The sequence below is a fragment of the Molothrus aeneus genome, chromosome 4, assembly GCF_037042795.1.
Source record: "Molothrus aeneus isolate 106 chromosome 4, BPBGC_Maene_1.0, whole genome shotgun sequence".
Classification (NCBI taxonomy): Eukaryota; Metazoa; Chordata; class Aves; order Passeriformes; family Icteridae; genus Molothrus; species Molothrus aeneus.
This window is the reverse complement of record NC_089649.1, coordinates 61998967-62026142: the sequence shown is the minus strand read 5'-3', so window position 1 is coordinate 62026142 and position 27176 is coordinate 61998967. Positions and strand designations below refer to the sequence as shown.

Sequence of the window (27176 nt, the reverse complement as noted above, 5' to 3'; positions counted from 1 at the left end):
AATGAGCTAAAATCTTCAAACTCTTCCAGTCACAGCTGGGACAGGTGGATCACGCGAGCAGCCCCCACGTAACAGCGACTCCCCCCCTCCCACCAGACAAAATGGCGGCCGGCCCGCGCCCCGCCCGCGGCCCTGCCCACCGCGCGTCACGGTGGGGCGAGGCGCGCGCGCCCCTCTGGGCGCTCCGCCGCGCCCCGGAATAGCCGCATGTTCGGCCTAGGGCGGCGCGTCCGCCGCGCTGATTGGCTCTCGGCCGCGTCACTCCCGGCCCGCCCGCTCGCTGATTGGCGCGGCGCGGGGGGCGGGCCGAGGCGGCCGGCGGACAGGAAGGCGCCATGGCGGCCGTGGCCCAGTGCGTGCGGGGAGCGCTGCGCCCGCGCCTCCCGCTATTGAGCGTCGCGCTGAGGTGAGGGGGCCGCGCCGTGCCGCGGCGCTTGCCCGACACCGGGCACTCGGGCTGGGACCGCGCTCACCGCCGCACCGGGAGGAGAGCGAGGCGCGGTCCCGCCGCGCTGGGGTCCCAAGCCCTGAAGAACCCTGACCGACAGCCGGGCCGGGCCGCGCCGGGGCCGCCCCCATCCCCTGCCGCTCTTCGCTGCTCTCCCTTGCCTTTCTCCGGGAGAGCGGGCCCGGCTCGGCCCGGCTCTGCGGGGAGCCCGGAGGCTTCAGGCCCGGAGTGCCCATGCGGCGGGCGGGGATCGAGCCCTTGTGTGAGGGCGGCGCTGGTCCCGCAGCCTCGTCCTTGGGGGGTTCGGCTCGCTCAGCCTCGGGAACGCCGCGGGGCGATGAGGAGCCATTGTGTGTGCGGGCGGGCCCAGGGGTGCCGCTGCACAGCGGGGACAGGCGGGCCGGGGGTGCCGCTGCACAGCGGGGACAGGCGGCCCGGGGGTGCCGCTGCACAAGGGGGACAGGCAGGCCCGGGGGTGCCGCTGCACGGCGGGGACGGGAGGCCCGGGGGTGCCGCTGCACGGCGGGGACGGGAGGCCCGGGGGTGCCGCTGCACGGCGGGGACGGGAGGCACGGGGGTGCCGCTGCACGGCGGGGACGGGAGGCACGGGGGTGCCGCTGCACAGCGGCCGGGCCCGGCTCTGCGCCTGGCTTTTCTGGGAGACTCTTGCCGGCGATTGCATCACGGAATTTGTTTCTTCATAGAGCGCAGGGCTGAAAACGCGTGCTCCCCTTTGAAGCTCTGTGAAGTTCTGTGACTATAAGCTGAGTGTAGTGGACGCTTACAAGCTGATATCTTGCAGCAGTTACTTACTACTACAGTTTAAATGGCCGGAGATCTGCTGCTTCTGATGGAGGGTTCTGCACGCAGTATTCACAGGCTTAGAATCGTATTAATTCATGCTTTGATGTGGGAATTTTGTGGATGTTATGTGTCCAAGTGTCTTTTATGTCTAAAAAATGCTGATATCTTACAAAATAAGCAATAGAATAGTAATGTCCATCTTCTTACCTTAGAACATCTCCACGACTGTTTTGTGCAGCAACACAACAGAAAAATACCGGCCAGAACTTGGAAGAGGACCACAGTCAGAGCCAAAATGAGCAGAAGGTGGAACCCAGCTCTGCTGAAAAACTGCTAGCTGAAGAAAAGGCCAAACTGGAAGAACAACTAAAAGAAGTTACTGTAAGTGCCCCTGGGTTATTAGGTTGCACATGTTGCAAGCTGTGTGCCCAAGAGCCTGCGCTGTGGGTTCTCAGTGCACAGTCTGGATATGGTTATGTGACATCTCTTTAGTTGTGTAAAATCCACAATTTGATAATTTCTTTAAACTTAAGAGTACATGTCCTAAAGACCTAGGATGCATCTGTTATAAATGATCAAATCAGCAGCCAAATTAGTAATAAAAATTTAACAAAGACTTATTAGATCGATGACAAAAATGAAATCTAAAAAAAAAACCCCACCACAGCCAAGACAGCGTCAGCCCCGGGTTTCAGCGCTGGGTGAGCCAGGATCCGACTGACAAAGTGCCAGCGTTTCCCCAGTGGTTCACCCCGAGGGCTTCAAGCAGCCAGTTTATATACAGTTTATTCTGCCTGAGGCAGGGATGACCGAACGTTTCTTTGTATCTCTTGACATGTAGAACTGGATCCATACATGTGCAGAAATAGACAAAGGTAGGTCCAGGGGTCCAGAAGGATGAGTGATTCAGACATTCCACAGAAACTATCAATCGTGGCCCAGGAAGGTTTCTTTCATAGTTAACAGACTTGATATTATCTCAGCGTTGTCCGGGAACTAATTGAATAAACATAAGACTGCTCCCAGCCAGGGTGGTCACAGAATACAATATTTTATACACATATATAGCATGAATTATCTCTACCATATGCTACACATCCCTGGTCAAAAATTAAGATCTTGGTTAATTTCTTTCCAGTTTCTGAATGGAGTTGGACCTTTTCCTGCCAGAAAACTTGTTACTGGTTTTCACATAGGTTTTGCTCAGTGGAGAAGTAATTTCTGGGAGCCATGGAAGGGTGTGCATGTGTCTCTGGTGTGTGCATTTGTGTGTGTTAACAGTAGACTTCATGGAAACAGCTGCTGACTTTCCAAAGGTCAGAGTTAATGGTGCTTAGCTTTTGTACAATAGTGTACTTAAGCTGTAGTTGGGAAGTTTCAACCCTTTTCTGTTGGAGAGCCCTTCAGGCTCCAGGCTGAAGTGTCACATCCCTTCTCTGTGGCCTCGTGTATTCTCTCCTGTGCACAACTGCAGCAGCTGAAGGATGCCCGGGGAGATGGGAGGTGGGCATTAAGCTAAAATACTAACGAGTGCTTTATATAAAATGTCTTTCTGACATATGAGGCTTCAATAGGTAGCCCAGAACCTTCTGTAGAACCAGCATCTGTGGATCATATGTGGACTGAGTTTGCTTTCTGTTGCCCTTCCCAAAGCTCTACAGGAAAAATTTGAGATGTCATTTCATGTCTTGGTTTGCTGTTGGTTGCTTAATGCAGCTCTTCAGGCAGCTTGTTGACTATTTTTATTCTGTTTTGAGATTCTTTACTGGCATACAAAGCTCAAGGATATTCAAGGTGGAAGCCATTCAGGGTTAGTTGGTAAAGCACTCAGTGTGAATTTTTATTTTATTAATTTTATTGTATTTCACATCATAGTCCATCTGCTGGTAAATGGCCATATTTCTAGGAATAGACCAAAACTTGACCTAAACAGAGGAGTTAGGCTTCAGTTTGTAAAGGCTGAGAAAACTGAAGGTACCCTGTGGTGTTTATGCAGAAGGAAGAGATGGTTTGGAAGGCATGCCTGGGTTGAATCTGATTTGCTGTATTGTCAGTGTTCCTCGTGACTGATGAAGGATTTCTGGGAGCACACAGCAGAAAAAGCAGAAATACTGGGTTCATAGAACTTTAAATATCTGTAGAGGGAAATTTTTTTTCCAGCTAATCTGTTGACAAATACTAAGAGTTTGGAAAACTATCTAATTTCCTTTCCCACATTTCTGTCCTTCTGAAGTGAAGCAAACTTTAGTCTTGCTAGGAGAGTTGGGGTGATAATTGACATGTTCTTTCAGATTACCCTAAACGGTGGATTTAGGGTATGAAGCTGTTTAAAATGCTGTTTTATACTGAATATGCTGGATTGTTGTCAGCTGCCTGACTAGGAGGAGTAACTTCTGTTACTTGTTTTTCTTCTTTAGGAGAAGTACAAGCGTGCCTTGGCAGATGCAGAAAACGTGAGGCAAAGAAGCCAGAAACTGGTGGAAGAGGCAAAGTTATACGGTCAGTGGAGGCTCCTGGTGTTCACTCAGTGAGACCCAGGAAATGCAAAACCTGGAAAAATGAAGCTGACTGACCTTGCAGTATTGACAAGTTCTGACAATGATTCTGACTACGTGCTTAAATAATGCTTTTGAGGCAGAGAGGTTTGAACAGTTCCTCAGTTTGCATCAGAATTGTGACCATCTCCCCAGCCAATGGCAAGATTTAAACTGCTGAAGTCAACAGCTGACACTTTCTCTAAATTTGGTATCTGGTTTCCTACAATGTGTACTGCATTTGTAGATTTTTTAGTAAATTTTGCAGCCTGAAGTTTGCCTTTTTCATGTATTTTGGTCTCAGATCTTACCAAGAGCATAGAATATTGGTTTGCCTTCTGGTTTGAGTTTCTGGTTGGTTTTGGTTTTTTTGGTTGTGGTTTTTTTTGTTTGTTTGGTTTTTTTTGGGGGGGGTTGTTTGTTTGTGGTTTTTTTATTGTTATTTTTTTGAGGGGGATGTTTGGTTGTTTAGGGACTTTTTTGTGGGGTTGAGTTGGTTGGTTTTTTGGGTTTTTTTTGGGCTGGTTGAGGGTTTTTGTTGTTTTCTGTTTTTAGTGTTTGTTTTGAATTTGGTCCTTTTTTGATTTTGGGGTATTTTTGTGGGTTTTTTTAGCCTTTTACAGTTGAATAACTGTTCTGTTGAAGATGAAACCTTTCAAATAGAAGTAATGCCTCTGAATGAACGGATTCTTTTCAGGGGTAGAAATGTACAATCACTTGCTGTGAGGAGTGCTAGAAGCACATCTTCCTTCAAGAGCCAGGCTAGCAGCATCTGATTTAGCTTTCTGACATTTCCAACACATATCTGTAAAACAGAAGTTGTGTGCAAATGCTGCAGCAGCAGAGTGCTGTTTTATCCTGATGTTTGAAAAATGAGCTGCTCTTTTTCACCACACACCATACACAGCTGTAGTTTAATTCTCAGTACTCAAGTTCTCATTTCTGAATACAGGGACTCCAGTTAATGTGTACTGTAAGAAAAGTACATAGTACTCTTGCATTCTTTTTCATGGATGTTTGAGTGCTTCATCCTGAGGTTGATTTGCAACAAGCATTGTTTGACTAATGTTCTACATACTGCAAAGGACTTGGAGTCATGTCTGAGTTCAGAGGTGCTACAATGGAAATTAATTTATTTTGAAAACTAGATTACATATAATCTGTAAGTTTTATTGCTTGTGCATGGCTGCTTGTTCTGTTAAAAAAAGAAAAATTCCTTTCTGAGACTTGCATAAATTCTGAGTTGCAGTCACAGATATTTGCAAATATCATGTATGCAATAAAAAAAACGAACCAAACCACCTTCTGAAGAGTTTGGTTATTTGGTTTGATGCAGATAACTAGAAGCTGATTTGTCTATATTTGGTACAGTTCAGCCCCAATCACAGCTCTAGTTTCTAGTTTAAAACCATGACAGTTTTTTTTCAGATTGTTGGAACTACTTGGACGTTGTTAGTCACTGTTCTGTAAAGAGCTTGAGTCTCTACAGAGCTGAGCAGTTGTTAGAGAGACCCTTTCCTGAGAACCAGCTGATCCCCACAGATCTTGTAAGGTGCTTCTACTGTTACGGGGTTTTTTTGTTTAAACCAAAGATGTGGCCTCTGGTAATGGTCATATCACTTCTTGGTAAGGAAAAAAAAAAAAAAACATCCAAAATGTGAGCTAGAATTTAAAGGCTGAATCCAGCTTAAAAAAGAACCAAACCAAAACCCAAACTGAAACCCAGTGCTGTTTGTCCTTTGCTTACCTCTATGCAGAAATGTGTTAATTTATTGAACTGTTTTAGTTTTTCCTTGATTGCTAATGCCTTAAGTGAGATTAGTCCAGATTCTTTTAGTGTCTTTTAGTCCAGATTCTTTAGAGCCTCAGGACAAGGACTGTGATTAATTTGGAAATTGCTCAGTATTTGCAAGGCACAGCTGCTGATTCTGTAAAAGAGGTTTGTAGAGCGAGGGAGAGGTGCAAGTTCTTTTCATTCAAGGAAGAATCCTTGTTCATCTCCTGAAATCCTCATGAGTCTGGTTACACGCTTGTCTTCTGCAAATCTTTTTACGACATCAGATTAAAAGGTAGAAAAGTAGGAATAAGGCAACATAATGCTTTGAACGTTAGGTGATGAGAGAGACATGAGGAAATTACTTGAAGCCATCTGAAGGTTTTGGTAACTTTGGTAAGAATTCTGTTATTTTTATGTCATCAGCCTAACTTTACTCATTTGAGTTAAAATCACTTTTTTTTGTTTTCCATAGAAGTAGAGGAGATGGTGTGGATTTCAAGGTATCTCTAATAGTTCTTTATTGTCATCCAAAACTGGAAAGGATATTTTACCCCAAATGATTACAGTATCTCATATATTCTTAAAAGTCTGACAGTGCAGATTATTGCTGTAACTTTTGGGGTTGTGATGTTGGGGGATTTTAACACTTGTTTCCCTCAGTGGACTAATCCCATTCTCTCCTCCTTTATCCATTTTCAGGGATCCAGAGCTTCTGTAAGGACTTACTAGAAGTTGCAGACATTTTGGAGAAAGCAACAGAAAGCGTTCCAAAAGAAGAAATTAAAGACGAAAACCCTCACTTGAAGAGCTTGTACGAAGGTCTTGTCATGACAGAAATGCAGATTCAGAAGGTGTTTAAAAAGCATGGCCTGCTCAGACTGAACCCTGTGGGGGCCAAGTTCGATCCGTACGAGCACGAGGCGCTGTTCCACACGGCCGCCGAGGGGCAGGAGCCCGGCACCATCGCGCTGGTCTCCAAGATCGGCTACAAGCTGCACGGCCGCACGCTGCGGCCCGCCCTGGTGGGCGTGGTCAAGGACGCCTAGCGGCTCCCGCGGCCGCTCTCCGGTGCCCTACGACTATTAAACAGCTGGATGGTTTTTCTCTCACACTGTGCTTCCCTCGTTCCTCTGCTCCCTGAGAGGGTTACATGAGTTGGTTGAGGTTTCCCAGTGAAAATGAAGTAACCGATGAAATTCTCCTGCTTAGTGGCCTTCGACATCACTGTTCCATGAGCTCTTCTTTAGTGTGAAGAGAGCCATTAAGCCCCCTAATGCTTTAGATTAGATAATGTTTTATACAACTATTGCTCCTGAGATGGTGAATTAAATTGAAAAGAATGAAACGCTCACAAGAATGGTGCAATTTCGAGTTTATCACTGTGTGTGGATTGAAAATGCAGATAGTGGTTCAGACACTTCCTTTGGTTTTGTAGAATCTCACCTTGCAGAAGAAGTGATGTAGTACAAATAACCTGCCTTCTGCAAGCACCCATCAGCTTTTACACACTGATGTGATAAATGCCCTGTTTTGTCTATTCAGAAATAATCTCTCAACAACTGAAGCTGAAACCTGTGTGAATTCTGAACTGTAAATAAATGGCAGTGGAGATTAGATATCTTTTTAATTGTTCAACCCTTTTGTCCTGTACTAACATTGAATCAGGAAAACCATCTAATACTTGTATGGCATTGGAGAACCAATAGAATTTATCCTATCTCTGGATTTTTAATTTAATGTTGTATAAATTGGTTTAAATAATTTTTATAGTCTTGTAACTTTCAGCTTTGCAGTCAGTTTGTTATGCAAACTGTAGTTACAATCCTGATGAGAGCCAGAACACCCAAAGAAGTGAATTGCTGAGAGTTTGGTATATGATTTCTTTTAGACTTATATAAATAATTGCATGTAAGTGGCTCAAACCAAAGTGTGAACCTAGTTTCATTTTCTTTATTTCTAACATTTACTCAGCTTTGATATTAGATTGCACCAGAACTTTTCTCTATGCAGCTCTTGCCATGTCTGACTCCACCTGCTGCTCCCAATCCTGCAGAATCAGCATAAAATACAGCACATGATTACCTGAACAACATTTGTCTGGTCACCTGGATAGGAGTGGGTGGAACCTGGCAAATTACACAACTGACAAAGGATCTGTCCTCTTGTATTCTGAAAGCCCACACTGTTAACACACAGGGACAGGATCTTCAAACTTAGGGAAGTTATTAGGTCCTGTAAAAAGTAAGTACTTCTGAATTTTTTACCATGTTTCCAGTTATTGTGGATTAAGGAGCTTCTTACCTTAAATATTGATTACATTTTTTGTGATTCAGATAGAGTTGCCAAGAGCTTACTGAACACTGGACCTACTCCTAGTGAGAAGTGATTAGTCATTCCTTAAGACATTTTGCCCAGTGTTGGTTTCCTTCATGGGAATTAGGCAGTTAACCAGGAACAGCCTAAGTGCATAAAACTGTTTGGAGGTTAGTCATGTTAATCATATTTAAGGATTCATTCCTTCTCAACTCTACAAAAGAATGCTTTTACTGGGCAGAGGAAGGAGAGTAATTATCTGATGTGTGAAGACAACTACAATGTTAAATTTTTAAACTTAACAAGTACAGGGGAAAAATGCAAAGATCAAGTTTAAAAATAGAGGGGGAAAAAGGGGTTTCCATATACTAAAGTTGAATTTGGAAGTATCTTTCCTCCCTCTGGGTTTAAGAGCACACTGTAGTTGTGTGCAGTAGGATTGAAGAAATTGTGTTGTTGCACTTTGACTGGGACCTGTTCTCACAGCTGATAGCAAAAAGGGACCAGGTTCCATTTTATATAAAGAACTGTCATGTGTTATGTCCCCTCCCAGTCCCTCTGGATCTAAACTCAATGTAATAACAACGTCCTTAGTGTAGCAGTTTTTGTAATAGAGTTAAAACAAAGGGACACATTGTTGCCTAGCAGATGAAGATTTTGTTAATGAGCTTCCCAGTGCTTCACACAGTCATTTTGGACTGCATCAATTCATTAGGGGTGTTCTCAAACACAAGCTCCTGTTCATGTTCAACACAGGGTCATCTTTGAAGCTGGTAACTGAGTCTCTCATTTAAGTGCTTCCCCTGCCCTCAGAAAGGCTTTGGCTGGAGTGGGTCAGTCTGTGCAGAGCTCCACCAACCTGTGCCCTCTGCCATAGCCCAGGAAGGAGCACTGAAGAAAGGAAGGAAGTTCTGAAATTTAAACACCCAACAAAGCTAGCACCAGTACTAGCTGTCTCCTACACTGCATTTCCACCCATCACATTTAGCTGCAAGGCAGCTTCAATTGTTAGTGCAAAGATTTAAGCCATTTTCCTACATTATTGTTAAATCAATCATTGAAAGAAACTTTAATACAAGTTTATTTACCAATTCACAATGCAAAAATTAGTAAAATGCTGTGTGCAAACATCAGTGAGGCTTTGTGTGATTTCAGCACAGGCGTTTGTGTGTCTGGCACAGCTACAAATGTAAACTGCAAATGAAGGCAACGTTCCCTCTAAGGAAGAAAGAAGCTGATGAGCTGAACATGCTCATGGGGTTATCTTGCTTCACAGCATTGAGTGTGCCATCACTTAGGAGTGACTGGGGCACAGGCAAAACCATTGTGTGGGAAGAGTAAATCAGAAGGTTCATGAAGCCCGTTCCAGTTGCAAAGGAATCGAATGCAGTGGGGAACAAGAGAATAAGGGCAGAGCTTAGTTTGGGAGACTTCCCAGGCAGTTCCTGGTGCAAACCCACAAACCCTGCTCTCGCTGCCTGCTGGGCCTGTCAAGAGCAGGGGCACGAGGGGCTGGAGCCAGAGCCCTGCAGCATCCGAGCCCAGCACTGGGCAGTGCACAGGGAGGGAGATGGAGGCTCCCTCCAGCACAGCCCTGGGATGGGACACACAGCACACTCCCCACCCAGGGCACAAAATCAGGATTTTCAACAGCTTAGAGAGTGTTGCTTCTCCATAGGCTTACATCAATGGTGTTAAGACAGATACTATCATTAGTAATAACTTTAATTAGAAAAGAGCATTAAGCATATAAAACACCTTGTCATTAGCAACATGAAGGCTGGATTATTTGTACAGTACAGGAAGCACTTCCAGATCAACACAAAATACAAGTTGAAAGAGCTCTTTGCCGTCTCAGCCCCTTCACCATAGAAGAGAAGCAGCATAGCTGTAGTAAATTGCTGGATTAACATTAACTGCATCTCAATTTATAAGCAATCAAACAGAAAACCAGCAGCTCATAACAAAGGAATGCTTAGACTAAATCAGTTCCATGTGAAATATGGAACAGCAGCATCCTCTAGTGCAAGTCACCTTTAAAATTAAAAGCGTAGCTGAAAATGAGACATTGCTTCTAGGGAAGCCTGTTCCAAGGGACTAATATTTGCTAAAGCAAACATTTACCACCTTGAGTTAGCTTGCAAGTACAAAATAAATATTGATATCCATATTGCATACATTAAAAATACTTTTATTTTACATTCATTTTGATGTTCAATAAGTTACATCTAGCACCAAAGAAACATTTTGGAGGGGTTGAGGAATTAAGAAGCTACAAAGTGTAAAAGCAGAATTCACTTCAACATTTAAATGACTCATTGGTGCCTAGATTTTTTCCTAAGTTATTGTTCAGATGGGCTTTATGCTATTGCTTCAGTTTAACTTAGATGTGCCAAAACAGTGTAGAAATATGAAAATCACAGATTTGAGGGAAAAAACCCCAGAAGAACCAAAACCAAAACAAATCTCTCAAACTCCCAGCTACATGCAGAATTGAGGCTTCAAAACAGCATGTTATGGCAGTTAAATAACCAAGTTAGAAGAAGAACCAAATTGCATAACTAGAATGCTGAAAAGAAAGACTGAGCTTCCTTCCCACAGGAGCAGGACAGAGAAAATAACCAAGGGTTTATACCTAATGAACTTGTGTGCTGCTTGTACATGCAAATAGGGTGGAAGTGGTTATTAAAGCTACTCAGCACACTGCAGTTAGCTCCACTGCTGCCAAGAAGAGACAGTTTTGTCTCGAGTATGCCACAACAAACCACTTACAGATAAGCCAAACAAAGTATTACATCCCAGAGGACATAGCCCTTACCTTTTTTGAAGGGACATAACATAAGCTCAAAAGAAAAAGGCACTAGAGTTTTGGTTTTTTTTCCTTAGAAATGCTGGCTTTGTAATTGTTCTAAACTCTTTCTAAACCCTTTTATTCTAAACTCACTGGTAACACTAGTTTGGTAATGCTGGATGTATTAAATGAAACCCAGTTCTGATCAGAATACCCTGCCAAACTGCAGAATTAATACTGTTTTAAGATTTTGTGGTATCCTCACTGACTACAGCTCAAAGCATCAAAGCAAGATGACATTTCCAGGCCTGGCCTTGAAGCCAGTCAGGTTCCAAGTTTGGTACTGCACTCCAGACCTGCCCAGCCCGCCTCCAGCCACAGCTTCCTGCTCCAGACACGACCAGCAGAGAGGCTTAGGCACAAGTAACTGTTCCATCTTCCATGTGGCAACCACTGGTTTTTATTCATTTGGTTAAATACCAGCAGGGAATTGAAGGATGAAATGGGCAGAAAATTTTTTTTCTAATTCTCCTTCAACATTCCCCTTAATCAACAGATCTTACTAGAACACTGCTGTGGGCTGGGCATTTGTGTTTCCCACTGTGCTACATCCCAGCTGGTGCTGGCTCCAGCAGCACTCCAGGCAGCCGCTGCCAGAACTGGAGGAGATCCCTCCCAAGGTGCACTGCCCTTCTTCCTGTCAGTAAACTCAGATTCAATGGGCCTGGGCTGGTACATTTCAAGGTATGTGCAATTCAGCCTGCAGGGGCTGGTTAACCAAATTTGGGAATGCTATGTGCATTTTGACCAAATCTGCATCAATTGTTATTTTTGTTTTTAAAGACCAATCTCAGCCATCACAACCCATTTGAGAATCTTGCTCCCTTTCCCTGACTTCCCAACGAAATTCAGGAGGCAGCTACACCTCCTCAGCCTCCATGAGCTCAGCAGTTAAGATCCCAAAGGAGGATACGCAGACTCCCCCAGTAAGGAAAAAACAGTGATTTTGCTGCCTGAGGCTCTCAACTTCTGCTAAACACCTCACTGCCTACTCTCCCAAATGCCATTTCTGGCCCAAATCAGGTACCTTGCTGTAGCTGACCCCTCCTCTGGAGCAGAGCACCACAGCTGCTGGGGATTCCTGACACTCCAGTACCAAGCAGGAAACGTCAACTCTTCAGAGGGGTCTGTTTCAGGAAACTCGGGTCAAAACAATGCCCGGATCAGCTGGGAGCTCTTCAAGAACCCCCCTCCACAGCACAAGTCCCTGGAGGCATCTCAGCTACCCCATTTCCTCCCTTCCTTCCACTGCCTGCCACAGCTCAGCCCTGCTGTACTCCTGAACTCTCATCCCGGCGTCCCCACGCCTCGGCTGTAGTCACGAAGGACAATGTTCCAAAAGCTTAGCACTGCTCACCAAAGTCCCTGCTCACCTGCTCCTGAGCACAGGACTTCTGTAAGCTTCACTTTGCTGCCAGCATTATGCCAAAAAAAAAACAAAACAAAGGGTGAAGAAAGTTTCCAGTGAATGAAACTATCTCCTACCTTCAAAGAAAAGCAAGGATTACACTGATATTCATTTATCCAATAGTACGGACTAAAGCAACTACTCTGGGACTACCGGACTTGAGTAAGTTCACATGAAAAAATCTGTTCTAAGAATGTACCAAAAGCAGTGAAATCCAATGTAGAAGTTTCACAATTAAGTATTTTCCATGATCCAAAGCAAAAGTCTATTTAAACCACCATGGATCAGGATGACTGTGGAGGTTTATGTATTTGCTCTTTTGTGTTTTTAAGCGACATGGTTTCTGTATCTTTGGGGAGGGAAGGAAAAAATAACGAAGTCCTTGAGGCTGTAATGGGCCTCTGCTGTGTTTTTTGAGATCAGCTGAATTTCATGAAGCATCCCTGGATATCCAACCACTTTCTGTCAGAAAGTTTAAAATCCTTTTCTTCAGTACCTTATCTAAGTAACTGGGAAGGCGACTCTTTGAAGGAATTCCTTGTCTTTTTTGGAGATGGTCTTTAATGATGATAGTTTTTACAGTCACATAACGTGCAGGACTCAAGTTCAGAGAGCTGCAGAGCACCTTTTCCCTGTCCGACAAGAGTTCAAAGCCAGGCAGGTTTTCAATGGCAGCAAATTCACCTTCTTTACCCTCTTCCTTCCCTCTCTTGGAACTAGCTATGTTCTTGTTCTCCTTCCTCTTTTCCCGTTTGTGCCGGGCCGCCTCGTACTCTGCCGACTCCTCCATTTTGGTGATCCCGTTCCGCCGGTACCGCTGCAGCTCCCGAATCTTCGCTCGAAGTATCCTCTCCTTGTGCATGTTCTCAAAGAAGTCTTCAAACTCCTTACAAGACATGAACTGGTACAAAGGCCTCAGTTTCAACCTCAACTCCTTCTCTTCCTTTGTGATCTTCCGTTTGGGAGTTTTCTCCTTGTCCTTTTTGTCCTTCCCTAGGAAGGCCGGTACCAAGTTATAATCTCGCGCGATGTTCTTGCGCCGCTGCCTCTCCTTGAGCTTCCTCACGTACATGTCCACGTGAGCCCTCTTCAGCTCGATCTCCACGTCGTCATCGTCGTAGTTGACCGAGAGGCCGCTGATGAGCGTCTCAGCGTCCTGGTCGTACTCGATCTCGTAGTCGTCGCGCAGGGGCATGTAGCCCAGCTGCTGCTGCTCGGCCACCGAGATGTCCAGCGGCGGCAGCGGCGTCGTCAGGCTGGGGGACAGCGGGCCGCCGCTGGGACACGTGTGGTCCGTCACCCTGTTGGGAATGGTGTCAGGGATGCAGGCCTTGCCCAGGTTGCCGTGGATGTACATGCTCACGTAGTGCTCCATCACCTCCTGCGGCGTTCGGGATGCGCCCACGTGAGCGGCCATGTCCTCCTAAACAGAAGAAACGGAGGAGTGATGAAATGATTCCTGTTACTTCTCCAGCATAATGAGCACTCAGAAAGGGCATGACTTTCTCCTTACTCCTCAAAAGTCAACTCCCAGTACCTAAACTTCTCTAGCAATACCGGCCCCATTTCTATCAGATCTGTGATTTCAGCTCTGGATGAGCATTTACAGTGCATGGAGGCAGGTAAGCCACAAAAACAGCACCTCACAGTGACTCCCACAAAGCCAGCTCACCATAACCAGGAAGCTTTCCAAGCCCCAAGACAACACCAATAGCACTGTACCTCATGGGTTTTGCTTGTTTATATCACATTGCTGAGGAGCAACATGGAAATAAACAGTATTTACTGTAAGAGTAACAACTTTTGTTCTTTTCTAGTTATTTAAGAACTAAGCAAGCTGCAACAGTTGTACACTTTAAAGTTTTGAAAAAGTCCTTATATTTAATGAAGCAAAACATAAGTAACAACAAATCAAGTAAATCAGAAATGAATCAAATGGTCCAGCAGAGGGCAATGAGGATGACCGAGGGACTGGAGCATCTCTTACAAGGACAGGCTGAGGGACTTGGGCTTGTTCAGCCTCAAGAAGGGACAACTGAAAGGGGACATCACCAAAGTCCATCAGCATCTGAAGGGAGGTGTCAGACGGACCAGGCTCTGCTCTGTGGCACCAAGCAAAAGGACAAGAGGTAACAAGCAGAAACTGATGCACAGGAAGTCCCACATGTACGTGAGAAAGAACTTCTTCACTGTGCAGGTGACTGAGCACTAGGACACACTGCCAAGAGAGGCTGTGGGGTCTCCCTCACTGGAAACAGCCAAGAACAATCTGGATGCAATTCTGTGCAATGTGCTCCGGGATGACCCAGTGGAGTCCTTTCCGACCTGGCCCACTCTGTGACTCTGAGACGCTTTCCCACGGCTGCATTTAAGCCCAGGTCTGGCTGTGCAGTGCCGCTGAAGGCGAGCAGCCAGCCCCAGCCGGGACACACGGAGGCAGAGGCCGAGCACGGCTCAGAGGCAGGTGCCAGGTCTGTGACACGGACGGGCTGGCGGGAGGCAAACGCAGAGCTTGGAGCGGCGACAGCTCCGAGCTGCGGGTGCGCTCCTGGGAGCGGCGGGGAGCGAGGGGCAGCCCGGGCTCTGCAGCGCAGGACGCGCCCCGGGGCTGCTGTCAGGGCCGCCGGTCCCAGCAGGAGGATCGCCCCCGCCCCCGCCCCTGTCCCTCGGCCCTTACCCAGTTGCCGAAGCCGAACTGCTCGATGGCGTCCAGCAGCAGCTGCTCCTCGCGGCTGCTCCAGCCGCCCTCGGCCTCGGCGCCCCAGAGGGTGAAGCGGCCGCCGTCCACCAGCTGGTAGCCGTGCCATCGGCGGTGCGGGCCGATCTCGGCGCCCGCCGAGAAGCACTCGGGGCAGAGCTCGATGTCGGCGCACTCGGTGCAGCGGAAGCGCAGCGGGCTCACCTCGGCCAGGCAGTACACGCAGTACTTCTTCCCCAGTTCCGCCATCTTACCCCGCCCGCGCGCGCGCGCGGCCGCGCCCCCGCCGCCCGCGCCGCCAATGGCAGCGCGCCGGGGGGGCGGGGCCTCGGCCAGCGCCGGCCAATGGGGCCGGGGCTGGCAGACGCGGGGGGTGTCAGCGCGAGGCGGCGGCTCCGATTGGCCGAGCCGGGCCCGTCTGCCCTTCCCGCGGCCAATGGGAGGAGCCGCCCCGAGCGGAGCTGCCGCGCAGGGGCCGCCCGCCAGAGGGCGGGGCCGCGCACGAGCAGGGGGCGGGGCCTCGCGGGTGCCCGGCAACGGGGGAAGCGGGGCCGGGCCGGGCCCGGCGGGAGGAGCCTCGTCAATGTCAGTGTCACTGTCATTGCCAGTGTCAGTGTGTCATTGTCAGTGTCACTGTCATTGCCAGTGTGTCATTGTCAGTGTCACTGTCACTGTCATTGCCAGTGTCAGTGTGTCATTGTCAGTGTCACTGTCATTGCCAGTGTCAGTGTGTCATTGTCAGTGTCAGTGTCACTGTGTCATTGTCAGTGTCAGTGTCACTGTCATTGCCAGTGTCAGTGTGTCATTGTCAGTGTCACTGTCACTGCCAGTGTCAGTGTGTCATTGTCAGTGTCACTGTCATTGCCAGTGTCAGTGTGTCATTGTCAGTGTCAGTGCCACTGTCAGTGTGACATCCCAAACGGAAGCACCTCTTCCCGAGCAGATGAGGATTAAAGAAATAAAGAGATTCTTCTTTTAGTTCTACTCCTCTCGGCCCACACAGAAAACATCAGGCTGAGATGTGAAATCCAAACTTTGGAACCACCATGACTACTTGGAGAGAACTGCTCAGCGCTCCATGCACTGAGAGCACGTGAAGGAAGAGCTCGACTGTCTGGGATGAAATCCTGAAACTCAGAAAGAACTTATTGAACTCAGTCCATATTCTCAGCCACTTCATGGAAAAACTGAAGCCAATGGAAGCTGAAAGCCAAGGTGAAAAGGCTAAACTGATGGGCGTGGAAATGTGACGGAAGAGAGCTAAATCCTGACCAAAAGAAAGCCGGCCAAACAACCTGAAAGCCTGTGGAGAAACAACCTGGAACTGCAGCAGAAACGTGGGTGCTTGGAACTGAGATACCACCGCAGGACTTCGAGGAGAAATACTGTAGAGCTGCTGAGTCAGCAGCTGGAAATGCAGAAATGTCACTATGCTGGGCTGACCCCTGCTTGTAGGGGAGTTCAGATGAAAAGCCAGAAAGCAAATTCCTCCTTCCTTGCTGAGCATGGCTGAAGAAACTTGGAATTATTATTTGGGAAAACAAAGTAAATCTAGTTTTGAACAAATGTGTGCAACTCCTGTAACAGATACAATGTAAATCTCTTTCAGTATCAAATCGGTGTTAAGAGAGAACAAATTTGATGTCACATTCCAATTCTGCACATCAGGAGATACTTCAGTGGAAGGAGGTGGGACAGCTGCTTGCTGGAACAACCAGATCCATGGCAGCCAAGGCTTTGCCCGTGTTCTGCACATACCCTTCTTGCACAGGTACTGCCTTCTCTCTTTTATTTGATCCTTCAAACTCTTTTCATTTCAGCAACAGGAAGTTCTGAAGTTATGCCTGTGTCAGAAGTAAAACAACACTGACTTAACTTGAGCACAAAAATGCTTTGTGATTATGAAACCTGCAAAAAACTAAGATTTCTTCTTTTGAAACCAAGCCAGGATAAGGTATTTAAGCATTCCTGAACTCTGAAAATACACAAAGATTTATTTACAACTATTTTTCATAATACATGTATCAGACCTCAGGCCTTGTCCAGAGAAAGATGTATGAAAAGGGATAAAACCACAGGCATAGTAAGTATCAGATTTTCTAAATGTCACAGGGTATTTAACAGGTATTTCAACATGAGAACTTCAAAGCATCAGCAAAAAGTCCTCTACCTTCAATTAACAAATAGCCCAAAGTCCTCTTTTTGAACAGATAAAAATTGTTAAAGCCACCTGTGAAGAAAAAGACTAGTACTGGAATTTTTAGTATCTGAATTACACTGACAACAGTTGATTAAGATAACTTTACATGACTTTATTTAACAAAACCATATATTTACAGTTGAAAAAAGTTCCAGTTTGATACACATATCTAAACAAAACAAATGTGGTAACTACATAACCCAATTTAAACATGATGTACAGGAGATATACAACACTTCTCTATATATCATTCTTGTTTTAAAACATTCAAAAATAAGCTGTTACAAGGTACCTTTTTTTCCCAAATGAATTGTTTACTAAATGAAATAATATTACTGATTGACTGCAGATCGAAGTTGCAAAACTGCTTTATTATAAAGTGCAGATTGTAAAGAATCCCAAAGCTGGCTGGAGTTTTCTGGTTTCTCTGATCTGCTGCATATACAGTGGTACTTCTCAGGTATTGCAGCAGATTCATTTTTCTTTACACCCATGAAGAAAAGAAAGTTTGCTTGATGGGGACATTTTCTGCATGAAAGAAAATCTCATGCATCTTGTTACAGATACTTTCAAGTACCTGAACAATAAAATTGTCAATTTTTTAATGCAATTCCCTGAATTTCTTAGAGAAGATTTCTGTATTAGCTAATTAAGAGATTTGGTATACTGCAAGAAACTTGAAAAGCTCAGTGGCAACAAATTCTATGCCATTACTACTCAGCTCTGTTTTTATCAAAATTCAAGCATTACCTTCAAATCAAGTAATTGAGAAGTTGAAATAATTGCATGTTTAGGCAGGTGATTTTTTTCACATGTATTTTGTTTGAAAATAAACTGTGCAAAGCTCCTTATTGCATTGCTGTTTCTTCATTAAAGAACATACCTTATATACACAAAGAAATCATTTAGAAAATATATACAACTTCTAAGAACAGATCAAATCACAAAACAAAGTAATTACATTTGCAAGTAACAAACAGTGCACAAGTGTTGCAGCAGGCCTTTTCCCCACAGCTATGCCCACTGTCACTGTTACATTCAACATCTTATTGAGAAGAGAAAAAGAACAGGCTGTGATGGCTGCCAAGATACCTAGTAGCTAAAAAATGCTTTTTTAACCAAACAAATGAGCCACACTTGTAGACTTGCTTTAAAAGAAAATACAAATGTAGTTGCAATGAAGACTTAAATCAAAAAGCCAGTTACAGTACCACCTAAACATGTATATTGAGGAAAAAGTGATCTCTGTGTTCCATAAACCGTTTAAAAGCATAGTGCAAATGTTTTGGATGGTAGGCCTCTCGTATTCTTCATGGAAAGGCAGATTTGTTGTAGGAATAGAAAAAGTGATATTAAAAAACACTTACTGACCTTTCTGCTTTCTATTGCACTTCAAAGCAATGGAGCATACAAGTACCAGTCATTGGAGGACAAATTCTGTACAAATTCTGAGTGAATTAACACGTTTGCTATCACATCTTAATGTCTATTTTCAGTAAGTGATGACCGAGGTGACGTCTTGTGGTGGAATTAAGATGACCAACAAAAACCACATCCATTACACCAGCTACACAAAGTGGACAGGAGAAGAAGTCAATGAGGTATCGGACTTGCAGGCTGCATTTGCATTACACATCTTTCTAAGTGATTATGAGTCCTCACTTACCAGGGAATCTTGTTCTCACTCTTCTTAATATTACAATCAAATTATCCCTCATAGAAATAATGTCTGTACCAAAGGACAGTGTTTTGATTATGTCCCACAGTCCTTTACACTGTATGTTGAGTTGAGCAGTGTGCAACTATTCTTCTTGGTTTTATTCAGACAATGCCAAAGTAATCAGCATAAAGCAGCTGAAGAGCACTGGGAAACTGCTGACCATACAGCTGGAGGATTTACTAATGCCTGTTCACAGTTAACACAAATATTGCTTAGGTTACCTTTCCCTTTTCAATGATCACCATTAGCATAAAATAGGTTTTACACTACACACTATGCAATAAACATTCTTGTAAATCAGAGGCACTCATGATTTGCCCTTCAACATTCACCTGAATGCAGAGAGGATCTACAATCTATGAGGAGTTTACGTAATGGCCGCTGTAACTTGCCTCATGTATCAGAGGTCAGACAGAACGCTCAGAAATGACAGCTTGTACTTATCCTGATGGTGCCTGGCACATTTCCCAATAAACTTCTTTCACCTGTCACTTGTGGATCTGCTCCACATAACGTTCCCACTGTGGCAGCAGCTTCAGGAGATTCCACAAAACCTTTGCTTTTCAGCAGCAACACTGGCAAATATTAACAGCTCCCCTACAACCTTTCCTCTTTAGTTCTGCCAGTGAGCAAAGCTTGGTTTAAAGTAGTTACCAAAATTGCTTTTAACCATTTCTCAGTTTATCTGCTAAGTCCAGTTCTATCTCCATGACTGGACACACGGCACACAGTAAGCAGATGGTTGTGAAGAACATTGTGAAACAGCAGTACCCCAGGAGAGGGACACATGCATGGAAACATGCATTTAGTGGTATGTGACCTTGGCTTTCAAAAGAGGAAAGTAAGCACAATTGGGAAATTATGCCACCTTAATACCAGAACCCTCTTGGTGAGTTTAGAATCTAGTCTGATGAACGTTATTTCCTCCATATGCATCCAGATTGGAAAATAAATTTCCAAGGCATCTTGAAGAATAATTAGTTTTGCACTGCTAGTTTGACTTCTCTTCCAAGCTTATCTTCTACTTAACTTTTTCTTATTAAAGAAAGGAATGTAGTTCTATGTCTACATGATTTCTTTGGTAAATGGGACCCACATCCTATAAAATCAGAAGCATTTCTAAAGAAATGGTCCTTACACCATTTAGAATTCAAGCACCAGTTATCTAAAATCCAGATCCAGCTACTGTTACAGGTATTGGGAATATATCCTGCCTAAGAATGGAACGGGAAGAGCTGTCAAAGCAACCAACATTGCTGAATGTCCAGTCTTTTAAAACATCTAAGAAAAAAAAAAAATTAGAAAACCCCCAAACCCTTGATGTTATTTTGATTCACTGCCCTCATCAGAAGTACAGAATGTGTAATGCTCTCCACAGTATATGCGCATACCACTAAAAGTTTAAGGCTAAGCCTAGGTTTAGTTTATAAGGGGTTTATCCCCTAATTTCCTTTCTTCTTTTTTTTTTTCACTCCTCCTCCTCGATTTTCTTCTCTCCTCCTTAAGGCTATTCTACTACTAAATGTAACTCTGAACTAACACTTTGATTTGCAGGCTCATACATGTCAAACAGTAATCAATACTTTTGCCACTTTAGCTCTTTTCCTGGGAGTCACTGGAGGCGAACCCAACGTTAACGCTTCAGTGAAGGACTTCCTTTTTCCATCTCCCGGTTATCTTTCTGCAGAGCAGCCAGTATCTAGACATTGCAGGAGATGAGAGAGAAGAAAAGCATTAGATTAAAAAAATAGTAATTCATTCTGAAAAGTTTCTAATTATGTCTGAGCAACACTAACTATTTAATGTAATTACATTTAGAAAACTTCTCCCCTGACAAGAGACCTCTCCTGTAAGTCCTTGTGACATGGTGGATTAGAAACAGATTTAACAAAGGTTTAAACTCCATCTCCCCCAACACACTTTTGAAGCCTCATTTGGGGTTCTTGGCAGAATAGCGCCCTTATCTCTCCTTCCCCATGAGGGAAAGAGCAGCAGGCTGGCAATTTATTTGGAATGCAATCCTCATGCACACATGACATGTTCAAGGAAGGTGAGACAACTGAACAACCTGAGGAGCCACTCCTGCTGTGAAGGTTAAAATGTTCATCTTGAAGAGAAAAGTGGCAATCCCCAGCATCTACAGGCACTGCTACCCCAGGAGAGAACCAGAAACACCCAGTTGCAGCTGAATTGCCCCAACCCCTGCAGTTAACACCACATTTCATTTTCTCTGCAAAAAAAGCATTTGGATAAAATGGGCAGAGCTCTGTTATGGAATGACTCACAAAGTGGGCTGTATTGCTGCTTTGAACATAGAAAAAAAAAAAGGGTGTGTTTCCACTCTCCAACATAAATGGCTGCTACAGCCACTTAATGATTTCCAAATTCAGATGACACATCTTTTTTTCTTTAAACTGAAATTTAGTTAAAATTACAGCGATGAAACAATTTCTGAAATCTCATGCTAAATCCCAATAAAGAAGTCAGAAATGCAATCACTTCTGCAGAGCCCAAATTAGGCAGAGTAGAGCTCTTCAAGAAGATTAAAATGATTGTATCATAGCATGTGACAACTTCTCCCAAAGAGTGGGTATCTGCTTTTAAGCATCAAGTTGTAATGTCAGCAGCCTTTGTAATTAAAAAAATTTCCAAGTTGTCTGACTTTTTACTTCATAAATTTCACTCAATATTTCAATTTTGAATGTTGGCTGAGCTCTCCCTTTCCAAAGGAGATTAAACTGAGGGAATCCACTCATCTAAATGTATGCTAAGCGCATGGAGTGAGCTACACAGTCCTACCTACCCATAAAATTGAGCACTAGCTCTGCTGAAACATTCTTCCAGATGTTGCCAAACCCCATTTTCATGAGTAAATTCATCAATTAACAAAGATTGACATCCTCTTTACCTGAGCCCATTTTTTGTTTCTACTTTGCATCTGAATGGCAGCAATAGATGTGAAGAATTCTTCTGAAGGCAAGTCCTCTGGTAGCTTTGTTAAAAACTGAGCTATATGAATGAAGTCCATTTTGGTCAAAATATCTTCAAAAAGTTTGAGTATTCCCAACGCTGTACGGAACAAGAACTCTTCTCCATCACGGCAGAACACATCCCAGACACGACAAGCCAAGTCTAGTGGCAAAGATTTGCTGTACAATGTGAATATCCTGAAAGACAGAACAAAATTTTCACTTCTTGGACAAGAAGGCTTGGATACTCACAGAAATACACACACCAATCATCAGTAAGTTTGAGGCTTCTCAAATATTTGTAATTGAATATTCCTTTTTATATTTCAGAAGTACTTCTGTTAGTTGCAGCACACCAATCCATGAAACAATATAAAATTGTACAACTATTAAAGCGTGGTCTCTAAGTTTGATTTTCTTGGATCATACCAGAAGAAACAATATACATGATTTTACAATGGGCCTGTGATGACCACAGCTGTAATCAAAGGCCTATTTAATCATCACTTCAGAGCTGAGAATCAATGCAGTTTTAGTTGCAAAAACTCAAAAAGCTTAACTTTAAGACAAGCTGCAATGGGCATTTTGTGGTTCAGATAAAGGAGATGTTTCTTGTGTTTCAGGCTTGATTGACAGGCAAAGTAATATTAGTGTGAAGTTTGGAGGAAGGATCAGCCTGAACTCCCTTGAGAGAAACAGGCAAGGCAGGATGTCCAGAGAGGTGCAGGTAGTGGTGATGAGATGGTGGCTCAGTGTGCCTGTACAGATGTGATTCCAAGGGTAATACCAGAAGCAACAGCTTCATCCCAGTTGCTAAAACTCCATTCTCATTAGTGAGCATGAGCACTTTTCTTTCCTCACCAAAATGCTGACAGCCTTGCAGCCAGAAACAAGAAGTTGCTCCCTCCTCTCTCTTTTATCCAATATCTCACTGCACAGCAGAGCAGGAGCATTGCTGCCAACAATGACCTAACAGCACGTGATGAGAATCATTTCCTGGAATCATTTTACATTATATAAGGGGAAAGAGTTATGGTGGTTTTATCCTTCAGAATTCAGAAATAATTTTTCCACAGATGCACTGCACAAACATCTCTCTAAAACTGCAAAGAATTCTCTCCCCAGCAGAGGTCAGCAAAGGCTCAAATTTCAATCAAACCTTTCCACAGCTTTTAACAAACAACTCCTTTTCAAGTATGCTGAATCGAACAGTAGTGTTCACGTGTTTAAAACTACCCTCTACCCCCTCCAATTTTTTATTTGGGAAATTTGGATTCACATTAAAAAGATAAAATGGAACATATATACACACACATATATATAGGTATAGAATATGAAGTAATGTATTTTCACAGCAAAGTCTAATAATCAAAGGTTTTCTGCATTATCTGCTTTTTACTATATAAAAATTTATTTGAATGATGTGCTGTTAAGTATATGGCTTCTGTGTGAATCACCACACTTTAGAAAAAAAAAAGAAAATATATTCATTCATTTGATTAGCATCCTGATGAAACTAACATTTGCACAAATTCAGGTGACAGGTGAATTGCAGGTTTAAGATCCTTAGGATTTTACTGTTTTTCCTATTTTTACATCTCATTGCAATCTTGTTATAAGAAGTGGAAACATTTTAAATCCTGTTCTCCAAAAAGCTAAGTTGGAATTCTAAAATAAGGGATGCAAAACCCAGACACTTCTTCACTACACATACATGAAGGTGTAAGAAGAGCATGATACAAGCTCTTTCTCTGGGCTACTGGCTGATCCTGCACTGCAGACTTCATTTACTTTGTACACTCTTTCAATCTTTTTGAGCAGTCACAGATCATATAAAACTATACTGTCACAGAATACCTACATGGCAGAATTAAGACTTTTGTCTGTACACACACACAGGAAACAGCAACAGGTTTTCAATTTAAAAGGAACAGTGTAATAGGAAGCAATTCAGCTGAGTCCTTTCCTGGTCACCAAGTAGCAGGGAAACACTACTGCAGCCAGAAATAAGTCTTGGTTAAAGATAAGTAACAATGCCAACTTTATAGACCCGTTGTTATTCACAAAAGCAATTATTCTGTCATGATTCAGACCTAACCTGAATAACCCATTTGTATTAAATCTCCAACTATGCAGAAAATTAACTGTCAAAAGACAGAACTATTTATGAGAACACTTCTTTTGTATGAAAGGATTTACTCACATCAAAAAGGCTGTCACATCAAGTCAGGTATTTGCTATTGAGCTCTTCATAATTTGGAAGGAAGTGCCATTTGCAGGAACTTGACAATTAACTTTCATTAATATCTGCATGGAATTGATGCATCAAGACCTAACAGCAGAGACTAGGCCCCCTAGAATAAGCAGTGAAAGGCCAGTAGGAATCACTGCTTAGATTCCTAGAACAGATACAGCATTTCATCATTTCAAACATTTCCTACTGAAAGACATTTTTATTAGACATCTGAGCTACTGGTTGAAACTCTGCTGGAATTTACTGGGGTAATAAAGCAGCTGCCAGACTGAGGCAGTTCCAGCAGCATCTTCCAGCAGCACTGGCACTCCTTGCACATGACCTGCTGTCCCTGTACTGCAGGGTGACTTCTGTCTGCAGCTCTCCTGCAACGCGCTGTGTCGCAGGCGCAGGCAACACAGCTAAACTCACACAGAGATGTCCAGTGTCAGCAATGCAGGCTCCTGGCCTTTCTCTGGTTGGAAGAGGAAGAGAAGCAGCACCAGAGGCTCCTCCCTGGCCCTGTTTCTGATGAAAGTGTACTTTGAGGTAGATGAAGTCCTGGCTGGTTTGCTGCTCACAGCAAAAGCATATGACCATAAAGTCATCAAGAAAGCAAAGCACTGCTACCATGATAATAATAAGCTCCATCCTTCTTCCCTTTGCTTTTTCTTCCTCCCCTTCCTTTTTCTCCTTTCTTTCTAATTAAAAAGTCTTTATAAGATATCAGCAAGAGCAATGCAGACAGGTAGGACAGATTTTGGACTGGGAACTCACACACATCATTGATGCAAATCAGATCTTATGTATTCTTGCACTACACATTCCTTTCCCATATCTGTAAATTTAAAAATCATTACAGTCTAAAAAAAAAAGTACAAGTGTTTATTTCATTTCTTATTTGGAAAAGAAATTTAATGCTGACTGCAAGAGAGCATTTTCTGGGGGGCACAGACTATGCTTTTCTCAAAGTAACAGAAAACAAACTTATACATACTTTACTGTATAAGTGTATGGAAGGAAGTGCCCACTAAAAATGGCCACACAAAGTGGCTTGGACCTCTATCCTAACAAGCACATGGTGTCAATAGAAACTTCGTGTTCAGGGAGCACAATCACACTCCATGTAATACTAAAGAACCACTGATCAATCCATCAGTACAAACACAGCCCTTGGCTATAATTATTGCCAAAACCCTTTTCCTGAGTAGGGATAAAGAGGTGTTTGCATAGCAGCAGCAGGCCATAAATAGACAGCATGTGTCCTTGGCAAATCCACATTCCACTCTGCTCACAAGAGCCTGCAGAACATCAGCTGACAGAGTGAGAGGCCAAAACTGGGCTATTCAGACACACTATTTCCCCTCTGTTCTTTGTTCTTTATGGCTTTTTCACACTTGATCCTCTTTATACTCACCAAAAAAAGTAAAACCCTGTATAGTTTTTGAATTCTTTCTACAAGATTTATCAGTTGGAGTTTAGGCTTAGAGCACGTGGGTCCTTTTTAAATGAGATGCCTTACCTGTGGCAGGTGTACCCCAATAATCATGTGACAGTACCTTTAATTAAACTACTCAGCTCTTGGAGTTTTCCCATCATAGAAGGCAGCAGTTGAACTAAACTGGCAGGGAGGCTTTCCTCCCTAAGTCCTCTACCAGCTCCAAGAAAACCTGCACAGCTGGGTCCACCTACAGCATTTCTTTTTCTTGCAACATATCCCTTCAAAAATGATTTAAGCACACCAATTTTACTGCTGTTCCCTGCAGCACAGGTGACAGGAAGAAGCACAAAGCAGACTAGTTGTCTCCATTTTAATTGTGGAAGGAGCAGGAAGGTTTCCCAGCAACTGGTCTGTGCAGCACTGGCTACTGGAGCCTCCCAGAGCTGGCAGCAGCAGTGATTTACTGCACACATGCCTGCACAGTAACCACACCAGCCACTGGAATAGCAGCAGGGATCCCCTTTGGAACTCAGAACAAATGTTCATTTAAATAAAAGTAATGTTAGAGCAAGGCTGTTTCACAGAGATTTTTACCTACATGCAAAAGGTCTGCCTACTCAAAGCAATGTTGTACCATATTCTTCCCTGACTTTAAATACACTGCAGCCACACTCTTGGTGGGAATTTAAAGAAAAAAAAAATCTAAATCTGCTTCCTACAGGATCAAAGTATTTTGAAGTAGAATGTATGTATATGTATGCACACACACACGTATGAATACCATCACACCTATATTTAAGTAAAATATTTAAGTTTTACACACATACATCCTTTACAGTCTAATAAAATTAAGGACAGAGTGGTATGAGCTGTGTAGTTCAAGACAAGTGTGAAAAAGTTTAATACAGTATTGGGCAGGTCTATCTCAAAGAGCCTACATTCCTGTGCATGATCAGTGCTGTAACTCTCTAGGGATGGGAAGGAACACAGTAAATTGTCCTTGGAATTAAAATAAACAGCTTGAATATGGATGCAGGTAGTCAGCAAGAAATGTTAATCATCAGTTCACTGATGCAAAGACCTTGAGAAGCATCATCCACAGTCACTCCTCACTGACTTCTCTTTCAAGTGCTCTTGACACCCAGAGAGGTAACAAAAGGAGGATCTGATATGCCTCAAGACTTCAATAGCACTTCAACACAGATGTCATCACTTCAGTTCTTCACTCACAAGTCAGTCATTTTTCCTTTTGGTTTGTTTTGGTTTTGTATTGGGTTTTTCCCCTATATATGTACTAAGAGAAAACAACTAATCACGTAAATGTTCACTCAAGAAATATAAATATAAATAAAGAGTATTCTATCAAAGCAAAATTACTGAAGGGAATGTAAACCTTCAGTCTTCTGTCAAAAAAGTATTTTTTCCTAAATCTCTAATTGCTGGTACTGTTTCTTAGGATTTCTTCTTTACAGCGTGAAGTTAAACAATAGCATGATATTAACATGCCTGTACCATGAGGATGCCCAATTTTAGTTCCTCCTACATAGCAATCACCTTATTTATGACAGCATCATATCCAATTAGTAATCCACAGTATCACAGAATACCCTGAGTTGGAAAGGACCCACAAAGATTATTGAGCCCAGTTCCTGGTCCTGCACAGGAGCCACCTGGAGGATCACATCATGTGCCTGAGAGCATTGCCTGAAAGCTTCTTGAACTCTGCCAGGCTTGGTGCTCTGACCACTTTCCTGGGGAGCCTGTGCCAGTGCCCAGCCAC

The 27176-nt window shown here is 43.7% G+C and overlaps 3 protein-coding genes across 5 annotated transcripts in view; 1 reads left to right on the top strand and 2 right to left on the bottom strand.

The window, feature by feature from the left end:
* Positions 1-303: 303 nt before the first annotated feature.
* On the top strand, positions 304-7341 carry GRPEL1 (GrpE like 1, mitochondrial). The gene is made up of 4 exons (XM_066548658.1): positions 304-406; positions 1465-1633; positions 3670-3751; positions 6263-7341. Exons 1-4 carry the CDS (start codon positions 336-338, stop codon positions 6607-6609), a joined length of 669 nt encoding a protein of 222 aa, XP_066404755.1. The 5' UTR covers positions 304-335; the 3' UTR covers positions 6610-7341.
* Positions 7342-9583: 2242 nt separating this feature from the next.
* On the bottom strand, positions 9584-15082 carry TADA2B (transcriptional adaptor 2B). Its single transcript, XM_066548657.1, has 2 exons — positions 14813-15082; positions 9584-13558 (listed from the first exon to the last, which is right to left on the bottom strand). Exons 1-2 carry the CDS (start codon positions 15080-15082, stop codon positions 12566-12568), a joined length of 1263 nt encoding a protein of 420 aa, XP_066404754.1. The 3' UTR covers positions 9584-12565.
* A 2042-nt stretch (positions 15083-17124) lies between these two features.
* Positions 17125-27176, bottom strand: part of TBC1D14 (TBC1 domain family member 14) — a 64589-nt gene continuing 54537 nt past the window's right edge. For all 3 annotated transcript variants that reach the window (XM_066548653.1, XM_066548655.1, XM_066548654.1), the window contains 2 exons: positions 21662-21920; positions 17125-20452 (listed from right to left, as the gene is read on the bottom strand). In XM_066548653.1, coding sequence (XP_066404750.1) covers positions 20387-20452; positions 21662-21920 — 325 coding nt within the window. In that variant the 3' untranslated portion in view covers positions 17125-20386. The remainder of the gene's footprint in view (positions 20453-21661; positions 21921-27176) is intronic.